Source organism: Brachyhypopomus gauderio, chromosome 17 (genome assembly GCF_052324685.1).
Source record: "Brachyhypopomus gauderio isolate BG-103 chromosome 17, BGAUD_0.2, whole genome shotgun sequence".
Taxonomy (NCBI): domain Eukaryota; kingdom Metazoa; phylum Chordata; class Actinopteri; order Gymnotiformes; family Hypopomidae; genus Brachyhypopomus; species Brachyhypopomus gauderio.
This window is the reverse complement of record NC_135227.1, coordinates 20763621-20777798: the sequence shown is the minus strand read 5'-3', so window position 1 is coordinate 20777798 and position 14178 is coordinate 20763621. Positions and strand designations below refer to the sequence as shown.

At 40.5% G+C, this 14178-nt stretch overlaps 2 protein-coding genes across 2 annotated transcripts; both read left to right on the top strand.

The window, feature by feature from the left end:
- Positions 1-2635: 2635 nt before the first annotated feature.
- Positions 2636-5085, top strand: hmx3a (H6 family homeobox 3a). Its single transcript, XM_076978441.1, has 2 exons — positions 2636-3357; positions 3716-5085. Exons 1-2 carry the CDS (start codon positions 3072-3074, stop codon positions 4321-4323), a joined length of 894 nt encoding a protein of 297 aa, XP_076834556.1. The 5' UTR covers positions 2636-3071; the 3' UTR covers positions 4324-5085.
- Positions 5086-10167: 5082 nt separating this feature from the next.
- Positions 10168-12166, top strand: hmx2 (H6 family homeobox 2). The gene is made up of 2 exons (XM_076978760.1): positions 10168-10539; positions 11313-12166. Exons 1-2 carry the CDS (start codon positions 10299-10301, stop codon positions 11852-11854), a joined length of 783 nt encoding a protein of 260 aa, XP_076834875.1. The 5' UTR covers positions 10168-10298; the 3' UTR covers positions 11855-12166.
- The last annotated feature ends 2012 nt before the right edge of the window (positions 12167-14178 follow it).

The following is a 14178-nucleotide window of genomic DNA, read 5'->3' as shown; positions in this document are numbered from 1 at the left end:
TTTTGCTTTTCACAGTAAATTTGAAATTCACAATAAATATGAATTTCCATAATTTCATGTTTTTATGTTAGCATACAGTTTGCGCTAATGCCGCGCTTATAGCCAGCGTGAGTTTGGGGAATTAGCGCCTCTGTCCTATTTGAGGTATAACTACATCTGAGCTTGGAGTTAATAAGTACTTAGTGAGTTACGAATGGGTCCGAATACTCTTAAATGTACGAACGACTATAAGTACGACGTAAGTTACGAAGAGCTTCGGGAAACGCTCGTAAATTTAAGAATATTCGTAAGTACGAGGTTACGAAGTAACGTTTTGGGGAACGCACCCGTGGTCACCCTAATCGTACAGCAATGCGCATGCGCCATGGTGAGGCATTATTTCAAATGAAATAGAAACGTTCAATAGAAAATCGTTTAAGTCTTGTTGCGTTTTAGACTGACATTCTTTACGACACAAAGAGTGTCCTTCCTGCATACATATGCAATGCCACTCTCAGTAATGGCTCGACCAACTGCATTGTTCATTTAACGAAAAGTAAAATATCCAAGTATCCAAGTTAGATTGGACAAGATCTCCAAAATGTTTCCACATATTACGATACAGGATGAACACCCCCCCCCCCCCCCCGTGATGCCGGTTATACTCGATAGCGAGCAACAAATGGTCCCATATCTTACTGTAGGAACACTGACCACGCCGCACTCGTGTCTCCAAACGAGAACAAATAACACCTTCCTTCTCTTTGCCATGTTGGCCTGGACAAAAATCCAGTAAGTAGCCTAACTTAAATGAGGAGATGGTGTATCTTCAAAAGGCAAAAGATAAGTTTGATTTCTATTCATTTGAAAATAATCTGTATGTATATTTTTGCTGGCTACGTATGTGCCAAGCGGAGCTCCCCTGATGGCAGACTACACTAAGGCCCAATATAGAGGAAATCACACACGTGTACATCTCACGTTTATACAAATATACGCGTATTTACAGCATTATTAAAGCATAATTATTATACATTTATTGTAAAATATAATTGCCTTGTCACTTAAACCCATTTAAAAACAGATTTGAATTCAAATGGAAATGCACAATGAGGTCCGTCTAGTTTGTAAGACAGTTTGGTTGCGCTGTGTTATTATAGATCTGATTACTTAACTCGCTACGTTCTTTCACTAGATTTAATTATTACTTCTACGTAAAATAGTAATTATTTTTATAAGTTATAATTATAAGTAATAAAGCAATTTTGGGTTCTGTATGTCTATAGACGTATTAACATTAGCAAAATATCAAAATATACCTTTTTATCTCCGATATTTTCAACCGTGACACCTGGTGGCGCTATAAACGATTTCAAAGTCCCAGGTGATCATAATATTTTACAGGTTTTTACAGATGGTCAAAATGTATTTAGCAAGTTTTAGCAGAAAGATGTCTTTCCAACTCATTACCACAAACATAATAAATCCTCTAAGCAACAAAAAGTTGCAAGTTTTGGTAGAATTAGTCGAGACATTTCAGGTACGACAGTGTTTACTACGTTAGTATTTCCTACGTTAGTGTTTCCTCTGCTCTAATACAAGATTATACCAGATTATACAAATTATTATACGATTATATGATTTCTAATTTAGTCAGTGGTATTATTAATTTTGAGGTATCATCATCATTAGTATTATTGTTACTATTCGTATATTAGTAGCCTCGTTATAGGACTGTTTGTTTACTAGGTATATTATTTTTCGATATAAAATACCTTACAGTAGCTTGGCATACTATTTAAATATTGATTTGCCAGTGCTTGTAGTAATTCCTCATAGCCCATAGAGGACACTATCATCGCAGGCAATCATTCACTCATGGTATCGGATACGGCAGATGTTAATCATGTCATTACCACAATCACGCAGTGCTCGAAAGAGAAAAAACTTATGGAGGTTAATCAAGTATAATTGGAAAGACCCCAAGCGAATAGCAAAGGTAAGACTGCCTTTGACGTATGTGTGTGTGTGACTGAATTAAACATATCCAGTGAATTAATTCCCATCAAATTATTTTCATTGCAAGAGGAGCTTTTCGTTAAACCTCGCGTCGCCCCGAAATGCGTGAAAATTTTTGAGGCTTACATTTTTACAAATAGCATAATATTGCAGTTCGTGGGGCTGTGTGTCGGGTGCGGGTTACGTATCTCCGAGAAAACCCTCTCTTACCACTTTAGAAAACAAGGAGTCGTCTATTAGGGTTAACCCTAGGCTACATTAATAACCAACAATGTTATAGGAGGGAAACTAATATTAAGTAACTTTTGTCTTTAGCTAGAGATTTTCTTTTTTAAAAGAATTGCTTATTTTACCATCTCGCAAACACGTTAATTAGTTCACATATACTCGATAAATTAACAGAACTGGTGCAATATAAATCTTCGTCAAAACATTTCCCAAAATACTTTAGCCACATTTAATATAAGCGCGCGTGTTGATGGTCTTTTCTTGATTGCGCGTGCAGCGCCGCGGCAGCTGCGTTAAAACTGAACCCGTTCCGTGTTAATGCGAGCGCTCATTTGCCATCTAATTGGACTATATAAGACCAATAACAAGAGAGAGTCTTCAACCTGCAGCCAACGCGCAATGTCTGGTAGGCTGGACCTGTCTGTGCTCGTGTTCTCTCTCTCTCTCCCTCTCTCTCTCTCCCTCTCTGGCTACCTCCCATCCCTTCTTTTATCCCATTTGCCATTGTGCGTGCCCAATCGCCGTATACTTTCTGCATTTAACTTGGCTGACATTTTTATTTCATCATTAGTATCTGGCGCTAGTTGGACGCGATGTGCATCATATTCACAGTTGAGCGCTCTGAAGATGATCAACTTGATTAATTTTGTTTACCTCGCCTCTTTTTATCCCTTCTTTTAACAGCCGCTTTGACTATTCGGCCAAAAGTATCACCCCGGCTTTTAAGATCTCGCTGGAACTGTTTACCAAGGACTTTAAATCGTTTACAGCCGTGAAGCATCCGAGAAACGGTCGAGACTTTACAGCGGTTGTCAAAATATTTGAACGACTCATTTCGAGCAAATATGCCCGAGACAACGCAAGAAACGTGCACGTCGGCCAAAGATTCGCCCTTTTCTATTAAAAACCTCCTCAACTGTGACAACAAGCCTTCAAAACCCAAACCTATCTTGGCATCCGTGAAGCAAGCGGGACTGGACGGCTTCTCGCTGGCCCAGGTTGGGGAACTAAACTTTCCCCGTTTTGAGGTGCCGAACCAGCGCTTTGGTCTCCCGGCGTACCTGGAGCGCGCGTCCGCGTGGTGGTACCCGTACACCCTGAGCGCGTCCTCGCACCTGCACAGGACACAAGGTAAGGTAGGAGCACCTGCACACCTGTACTAACATACATGTATTATATATATATATATATATGTCTACTTGCGCTGCTTTAACACCGTTCACCACCATGTTATAAAACGCTCAAACTGTGTAAAATGAGGCTCGTATGTTATATTATTCCTCTTCGCTGTCCTGCCGTATTATCTCCGAAAAAAACGTAAGATAAAAAGTAAAGCACGTTTTGCAACTTTTAGGCTGGAACTAACGAAAAATACAGAATGAAATTACAATGTAGTAACTTGTGCTCACAACTCGATGCGACGTGTGACGAATATAACAAAATAATAATTGTACAGAAGATAAAGTATTTATTTTCTTTCTCATTGCAGCTGCAGAGAAAACGAGCGCGAGAGACTCGTCCCCCGCCTCGGAGCGAGACTCCCCGGAGCTCGTGCTCAAGTCGGAACCGGACGGTAAGGACGAGGACGAGGACGCGAAGAGCGGCGACGAGATCGTGCTGGAGGAGAGCGACACGGAGGAGGTGAAGAAAGACGGAGGAGTGGAGGACTGGAAAAAGGGCGAGGACGGCGCCGACAAGAAGCCGTGCCGGAAGAAGAAGACGCGCACGGTGTTCTCGCGCAGCCAGGTGTTCCAGCTCGAGTCCACCTTCGACATGAAGCGGTACCTGAGCAGCTCGGAGCGCGCGGGCCTGGCCGCCTCGCTCCACCTCACGGAGACGCAGGTCAAGATCTGGTTCCAGAACCGCAGAAATAAATGGAAGCGGCAGTTGGCAGCGGAACTGGAGGCGGCGAACCTGAGCCACGCCGCGGCGCAGCGGATTGTGCGGGTACCGATCCTGTACCACGAGAACTCGGCGTCCGACAGCGGCGGCGCGGCGAACAACGTGCCCGTGAGCCAGCCGCTACTAACCTTCCCCCACCCGGTCTACTACTCACACCCCATCGTCAACCCCGTGCCGCTCCTACGGCCGGTTTGAGGACGCAATAGATCTCTCTTTTTCTATTTTGTAACTCGAAATGATGTTACATAGACTACAGGAAAAAATAACTAAAAGGAAGAAAACTAGAGGAAGCTATTTTTGTAAAACATGGAAAAGATTTTTTGTTTTGTTTTTTAAGGGAACAAGGGAACACTATTATACCTTTAAGTTAAACGTTTTGTTGGACAATTCATATTGAAAACGGACAAATTTAAAGACTGTGGATGTGACGCTAATGAGGACAACTTATTATTGTTATTATTATTATTATTATTATTATTATTATTACTACTACCACGATTCTAATTGTTTCACAAAATTTCAAATAAATTTCCACCTCATTTAAAAATCAGATGAAAGCCTCCTGCGCCCATAAATCAGATTTTAACATGGCTTTCAAAATTAATTTACTTTGTTCACAATTAGCAGAAACTTATCGTTGTTTTTGCATTGTGTGTGCAATACTGCAAGGACTGTGGATGCTACTTAAATAACGTACACATTTAACGTTTAGGTACATAGAGGAGGAGTAAAACCTTGGAGTAGAATTTGGCTTCTTGTCACTGTGCATTAAATGGACAATCATACATTTGGTTTAAGTCATTAATAACTCGATCTTCATCAAACTGGAATTAATCGGGGGATGAAACCCAAACCAATCTTTCTTTAACACCTATAACCACAGTTCCTGGTGTATATGTGAAGGTACAATATTTAATCACAGTTGTCCTTTGTACAGCAAAAATAAACTTTTTGATATTGTACTGCTGATTTCTGTTGTGAAATAAATGGATTATAAAATATCGGTTCGCGTGTCTTAACTCACGCTGTGTCAACAGGACAACAGTGAACAGAAATGCATCTAATGCAGATCAAACGCTGAAACGTGATTTCTATTACTATTTCTATTCGATTTTACGAAGACGGATATTACACCAAGCTTGACTAGAATGTTAATCATAGACTAGAATTTGGCGTAAGAAAACGGTAGCGCGGTCAGTGACCGGTAAACGAGGGTGCTTTATTAATCTCACTATCAATAAGCGCATGTATGTCGACTGAACACTTTTAAAACGTCTAGGACGTCAAAAGTGACATATACTTTTTTGTTTAAATTTTGATACAAAAGTTTCCATGCTTCCATATTTGTGCGTGTGTGCGTGCCTGCATATATTGGTAGTCGCCTGAAGCAGCATTTAATAAAGTACAGTGCAAACCTTCATTAAAATATAGAAATGACTTTGATAATACATAAAACTAGACAGAATGCAGAACACATTAAAATCCGCCTGAAACATATTGTAGGTTTTACAACTTACACGAACACAAAAATCCGGTTGACTTCACACGCGATGTTCTATAAAATAGTGTTTGATCTAAGACGGAAGAGCGGGAACTAGTGTATAATGAGTGTAAGCGTCCAGGGTGCGCGTGGAGGTGTGAGCGCACGAGAGTGAGTAGTTGCTGTGTAAACACACACGTAAACATCCACGTGCGTCCAGGGAACTGCACGTGTATGAGCCCTCATAGCGCGTGGGAGCTTAAAACACACAGTTTGTAGACTACATAAATTTCTACAAATACATATCAACACAGGTGAAGAGTGACGTTTAGTTTTCTTTGAGAAGTAAATGAAGATGCAGTAATTAAACCGTGTCTGCTGCACGACGCACTTAAGGGTCTATATTAAAGAGCGATGTTCAAACTTACTGAAACAACCCGCTACTCGCAATGCATATCTGTTGTTTCTGAACTTATTTTAATCTTAATTTAAAAACGTTTATAAAACACATTATACAGACATATTTTCATAAAATATCCATAATAGAAACCGACCCTGAATGAGCAATGTGACAAAGTAATAGTAAAGACTTAGTTTCTATTTCTGTTGAGGATTCTTCTGCTCCGAGCCGCTTACACAGAGCGTCTGATCAGCATAACTCACCTATCGACTTCTATCATACAAACTCAACATCCCATTAAGATGAATTAATAGATTATTGGACTACAGTTCCCTGCCGAGTATTGATCGCTTAATGTCTGTAAAATATTGTTTCAAGTCAAGGACATTGTTCACTTTTTTCTTTTTGTGAACTGGTGACCTTGATTTCTAAGCATAAAATGACAAAAACATTATCGCTTGATTATTTTCATCTGTGTTACATCTTTATGTAAAGGAGCGGGGACCTGGCGCGGTCAGCTGGACGGAAGTGTTGAGTGTTTTAAACACACGACATCACGCATTACTGTGCGCAGCCTACGACGTTTAAGAGCGCAACTGCAGTCATTTTCTCTATGCGTATTTGTGTGTGTTATGTATAATTCTTCTTGTCGTGATTTCACGGTACAGCAAACTCAGTTTTCGCATTTTCTTTGGAGCTAATACTAGCACATTTGGTTAATCAAAAACAATCAAAAACTCCATGAAAGTTTAAAAATTTTAATTAAATTCTTGGTTGAAATACTTTTGACATCACCCCATTATCTATCTTCTATCTGACCGACCACACACACACACACACACACACACACACACACACACACACACACACACACATATATAATATATAGATAAAAATTATATATATATATATATATATATATATATATATATATATATATATATATATATATATATATAGTGTGTGAGTGTGTGCGAGAGAGTGCGCGTGAGATTGAGAAATCGGATATCTTCTTTTTACTCAACCTTTCGCATTTGCCTTAGTGATTGAAAGCGAGCATCAGATTTTCATCAAAGTTCTATTAAGTGAAACATAGGTTGCGAAGCAGCCTCTGATTGAAACAGTTTAAATTTTAATTGTGTTTTTAATTTGACATATAGTTGCGGAGAGGAATGACAGCACAACGCCAAGGGCCGGTCGATTCCCTTAATTTCTCCCTCAGGAATTGATGAGTATATCAGGGCAGTAGATTGGAAACCCATTAAGACTCAATGGTTAGGTTGTTAATTGGAACTTGATGGATAGGAGCCCTTGGATAGGCTGTACTGATCCAATCTTCTTGACTTTCTGTTTTCCAATAAATTACCCAATTCATTTCCCAGCCGTAGATTACATAAATTGTACACCTCCAGGGCTCGAGCTTCCTGCTTGCTTGCCCCCCCCCCCCCACCACCACCACCACCACCACCAGCACCACCACCCACCCCCCAAAAACCATTTGAGAAAAAAATAAAAGACCGGCCACGGATTCTTGAATGAAAATCGAAACATAATCAGCGTTTATACTTAGAAAATTTATTGATATCATTTTCTCTGGTAATTTCCTTATTTTAGAGTTGGACAAGTCATATATCATAATACACATGTGTAAAGGGGTCTTTGTTTAATATTTATCGAAGCTTGATTCTCAGATCAAAGCCGCCCATGGCTTCATCTTTCTTACTGAGCAGAGAGCAGCGCGTGTTAGGCCCGCGCGGCCCTCCTGCAGCCCAGAGCGCGTGACAGCGCGATTAGGGGCCGCTAGATCTGAACGCTTCTGTTGCAGTTGTGACATATAAATCGCTGATGCCCATCAGAGGAAAGTTAACGCGGGTTAGGACACGTCTGCTACTAACAGGCTGTAACTTAAAAACAACTTTGCCATATTGGACTGGGATGCAATTTTCAAACATTTAGCATATGAAATGCCTTGAAATGCATTTCTTTGTGTTCAAAAACAAATAGCTCAACAAATGTTCAGAAAATATTTTATAAAACGTAGTTCATAGGCCAACTTTACATTTACATTTGTATTCTTGAAATAAAAATGAAGAGAAAACAAAACAAACAAAAAAAAAGTGCTCTGTGTGTAATAACTATATATATATATATATATATATATATATATATATATATATATATATATATATATATATATATATATGGGTATATAACATGGGAATTAGTTATCAGAATAGGTTATACATTCAAAATGTAACGGCTGTTGCCTTACGTGAAGGATCGATATTAACGCACTCTGCACGTAAGAGACGATTCGGTGGACATATGGTCCTTCATGATTTCATGAGTCTTTTCAAAGGGTCGCATGATTCAGCTAATATTTCCCTCGTCGTTAGCAGTTAGTATTACACATAAGGATGTAACTTTTAAATATAGAGCTCACCACGAACGGCAGTGTGTATGTACAAATCGTTTCCAGTCCAAAAGCGAGAACATTAGAAAATGAGTTTGCATAGAGGTAACACGTCAATACGCACTCGATTAGAAATAGTGTATAATATATACAATCAAGATATATGGTTTTGAACACATTTGAAACCGATTAACGGTAAGAAGCATGTCATAAAACGCGGCGCAAGTGCATATTTTCAAGGCACCAATTAGCATGAGTGAAGTGTGGGATATATATATATATATATATATATATATATATATATATATATATATATATATATATATATATATATATATATATATATATATATATATATAGTCACCACACACACATATATTGTGCTTCTTTAGGGGCCCATGTGTGTACGGCTTTAGGTGTTCGGGGTGAAGGTTGGTCGACTCTTGCTCCCGCTGTTACCGCTGGGTGTTCACGCGCTGTCATCTTAACAAAGCCCGAGCATTTATAAAATGTCGGGGGTCTTTAGAAAACGCTAACGAGCGCTAATGTGGCGGGGCCAGCGGCGCGCGCCGTCCCAGCTGCCCCCGAGCCACGAGTCAGAGGTGGGGCACGTGCCCACCCTCCAATCAATTAGTCAATCAATTAGTTGGATCCTGCCCGTGCGATCTGGCCCGCGGAGTCTGTAGATTAGTCCGACATAATGATCAAATTAATTCTTAAACGGAGATAATGGACGTGGAATGAGTTTATTATTTTCAAGAAAAATGAGATAGGATCCATTATTAGTTCCTAGACTGTATGCTGGATTGTTTGACCAATCTGCCATTTATAGCATAAGGCTGGTGGAATTTAAAACGGCTGTTTAATATGATATATGAGTTCTGACCCAGAGTTCAGATGGTACAGCTGTGATGGTGAGCGGTCTTTTGAAAGCCTAACGATTGTTGATAAAAAGTGCTTTTTTGAGAATTGTAACACATGTTGTTTTAGTATATTAGATGTTGTCTGTTTGTACTACGTGCTGTATCGAAACTGGTCATTTTGAGTAAGATCTCTTACAGCCTACGTATCAGTTGCATTTAGTAAAGTTTGTCAAAAATGTTTACAATTTACTTAAACAATAAATAATCCCTGTATTTGGTTAAAAAAAATTCAGAACCATCTCAGACTCTTGCAGATTAAATATGCGATTGAGAGTCCTATAAATCTGCTAAACATAATCACACATAATCAATGTTTGCATTTTGCTATGTAGCAATTATACACTTATTTCAGGCCAGTAGCCGGCAAAGAAAAAGTAAGAACCGAATCCTGCGTGCAGTAATGACGACACCTCCAGTCGGAAACGGCTCAATGTTGGCAGCGATGCTCAGATAGCCGCCAAAGGGCCCTAACCCTGTTTTATATGAAGAGACAGAGCTACACGAAACTGAGTTGACAAAAATGGGCCACGGACTGTATAACAGTTCCTAATTTTAGTTGTTAAAACATTGGAAAAAAATGCTAAGTGAATTGATTATTTAAAGTAACAGGACCGGTTTTACTATAAGTTATCCACAGTTTGTGTGAGTCTTTCAGTACCACGACCCTTACACGGTTTGAAGTTTGCGGGCTCGTTTTGCGCGCGTGATTGGCCAGCGCCGGGCTTACCTACATGCAAATGAGCGCACGTGAACCCCGCCTCGAGACCAGAGCGCGTGGACGTGGGGAGGGATGCATTCGCACGCTCCTGAGCCCCACCAAAAACTACTTTTAAAAATAGCTCAGTCGTTTCACACAACCTTTCCAAAATAACGCAGGATTTTTATCTTTACATGTAGCCTAAATATTGTACATATATTTTATCATACCAGCGTTGTCATTGTTATGAAGCGAGAATGAGTCATTCCCAGGACAGCGGAAGCAAGTGTTCGCCCGCCCCAATTTCAAGCTTCACAATTCAGTCGATTCTCGGCACGGCGAGCGAGGACAGCAAAGCGGTGCCGAGGAAACGGACCCGGTCCGTGTCGTCCGAGGATGAGTGCAGCGGAGGGGAGGACTCGGGCGACTGCTACTGCTCCGAGCCCGGGCTACCGGAGCCGTGCAACCGGCATCAACCTCTCAACTTCTCCTGCCTCGGTGAGCTGCACGAACATTTGTGCGCACAACTTAGACGCGTTTACTATCAGAGTCTCTAATCATTTTAATAGAGCATAGTCTTTACTTTACTGTGCAGGCCAAAATATTACACTTTAATAACAGCAACACATATATTATTATAGCGATATATGTTCCTACAGAAGTCAAGAGAGCAGACCTGGTGAGACACTGTTGATTTAATTCAGTGTATCCGCTCCAGCGAGCACGGAAAGGTCAAATCATTCACTGCGTCTTTTCTACCGCGTCACCAGGTTAACCGAGTCCGCCCGCTACTCAAATGTGCCACATTTCGTTAATTGAGCGTTAAATTTAACCTAATTTAATTAAAATGATGCATGGATGTTAATATATGATATTGTTTCTTTAACGGGGCGCTCGTACCTTTCAGCAGTCGCTCAGCTCACATATGAACTTTTTGGGTGAAGCATCAACACTGGGGACATTTGATAGCGGAAAACTCCACCAGACACAAGTTTCGAAAGAGCTGATTTCCTGACATACAACATAAAAATGGGCTTGAAGCAAAAAATAAATAAACGCGTGCACGTTTCTAATAATATACAATAGAAAACCGGTGATCACAACCGGATCCGTAAAGGTGTCATAATTAAAAACGATATATAGCCTACACGTGTAGTGCAACAGTTCACTACAACACAAAGCAGTTCAGTATTGTTGAAGTGCGATATTGCTTCATATTTATGAATTACAACAGCCTTCTGTCCGTTAACATTTTTTTCCAACGCTTGTAGGTACCAAAGGACTTATACCTGGACAGGGTGGACTAGACCGAGCGCCACATCTATCGCAGTCCTTACTACCGGATTACAAAGACGAGCCGAGGGCCTGTGGCCAAATGTCTCCCGTGTGTGAGGAGACGCAGCGAGACGCCCCGGACAAACAGAGTAACTCCGCCAAGAAGAAGACGCGCACGGTTTTCTCGCGGAGTCAAGTTTACCAGCTGGAGTCCACGTTCGACATGAAGCGGTACCTGAGCAGCTCCGAACGGGCCTGCCTCGCATCCAGCCTCCAGCTAACGGAGACTCAAGTCAAAACGTGGTTTCAGAATCGGCGAAATAAATGGAAACGGCAGCTGTCCGCGGAACTGGAGGCGGCCAACATGGCGCACGCGTCGGCGCAGACGCTGGTGGGGATGCCGCTGGTGCTCAGAGAGAACTCCCTCCTCCGGGTGCCGCTGCCCCGCTCCATCGCCTTCCCAACGCCCTTATACTACCCGGGAAGCAATCTACCACCTCTACCCTTATATAGCCTTTATAACAAAATTGAATACTGACTCTGTACGCATTGCAAAAAACGAGTGAGGAGAAATAAGAAAACAAATACTGAATCTAACTCTGTTCGGCAGAATACATCTATTTATACCCCAATATTTGGTTAAAAAATACACATTTCTTATTATGCAGCGATTATACGAGCCTATATGTGTAAAACACGAAAGCAGCGAGCTTCTGTACATGTCATAAAATACACCGTGTGTATAATTATTTTGTACGTTTATTTACATTTCTGTCCCTTGATTATAAACAATTTTACGCGTTATGTGAGGAGTGATAAGGAAAAAAAACATTAAAGTTTAATAACGTCATTTCCGTTTCTCCGTTTTAAATGAAAATGTTTCATTTCGCACATGTAGGCATTAGAGCTGCTTATTCCTAGTTAAGTGAATTCAAAAGGTTTTTAGATAAATAATCTATTTCCTTTATTTATTTAAATCGTAGGTAATAAATTTAGTTCTAAAATGCGGCAACATTAGTAATGTACAGTGACATTACACTGAATAAATAAGGTGAAGGAGTGATGTGAGATTAAGGTCGTCAGTTAGACACGCGGCACGTTTTACAGAGATGGTCTCATGGAGCAAACATTTTCATTAACAATAAATGCTTAGCAGAATGAAAACCTTTCAATTTCGCATCCAAAAATAATTAAATAAGGCCTCTTCCTGTGTACGGTAAAGGGCTTCATTTGCACAAACCACTGTGTTTATTTTTAATAAACTCAAAGCTCAAAATGAATTTAATATATTTCAAATATATTAGGTCATATGACAATGACAAAGAAAATTTTATAAGGACATGATAAGGAAAGTTTTATTACAAATGTGGAACACTGAGATATATAGAGCACTTGATATAATGAATACTGACAAACACAAATATTCTCCTGAACTCTGAAACATCGCCAGAACACACACATATATGTTCAAGGAAACAAATACAGTGTATCGTTTATTTTAAGTTTTACTTTGTCATTACTGACATTACTGAGAGTAGTGTTACATTTACAGGTTTCTGTCGGAGTTAATTTAACAGTACGGAATTAATTTGCGGGCCAAAATATGATCTCTCAACAGATTCATTTAAAGACATTATCACTCTTCCATTTTATTTCCGGATTAGCCATCATTAAGTGTTTTTAAATTAGCTCCAATAAAATTCATTAGAGGCGCAGTGGAGAAATGGCAGGTCTCTACTCACAGGTCCGTCAAACGAGGGTTTAGTTCTCTATCTGCCTCAGATTCACTATAACGCGCATGTCAATCGTGGGAGACAAACGTCCAGTTTTGGTTACACTGGGTCACGTGGTACCAGGTCAGGTACAGGATCCCCGGATGATGCTATTGTAATTAGGGATCATTACACGTGCGCTGCCACGTGAATGCACGCCGAAGCCAAACTTCAAAAGAGAAAAGGCGCCTCCGAGACGGACGACAGTAGCTACGAGCGGTGGAATCTGATAAGAAGAAGCCGTTGAGAAGAAGACGTGCACCTGTCACATTTCAAGAGGTTTAGTGGTGTACTGTTGCCTTCGCCTCTCACCTTTGAGTCCACTTTACCTACCAGTCAGGGAGAAAGTTCGTGGTAAAAGGGTAAACATACCGTCCGACACGTCTATAAACAGACGTCTCCGCCTCGGTTTGTGGTTGTCACTGAAACTCACAATTTCCCAGTGAACGAAACATATACCGACCTAGTCCCCATTTAGGATCATCGTATTGATTCCGATTCAAAAAACGTGCACATGGCTTTCAACAAAGTTGGTAAATAGGCTGTAATAACAGTCCTGGGGGACGGGTTACCGCGCCTGGCACACAGCAGGATGCCAGGAAATAAGAATTTGTTTCATTACGTCATCCGGCAGAGGTAACAAAGGTGTCAAGGTTGTGACGTCACACAACATAATTTTTTTCAACGATCTGAACACTAATTTTCTGGTTTTGTCAATGATCTATTGACGATTCTGTGCAGCGTATCAAATGACAACTTTTGTAGCGGAGCATTAAATCAGCTATAATTACCAAAAACGAAAACAAAACCACCTTTATTTATTTATTGACCACTTCTCTCACATTGTCCAGCTGAGTGACTGAAATTTTGTTTGCTAAATCATATTTTCTATACTGTAGAGCTTTACATGTACAGAAAAGCACACACAGTCAAACGTGCTCACATGTGCAAGCGCATGCATACACACATGCAAACATGCACGCACACACACACAAGCATGCACAAACATGCATGCACACACACACACATGCACACACACACACACACACACATACACACACACACACACACACACACACACACATGCAAA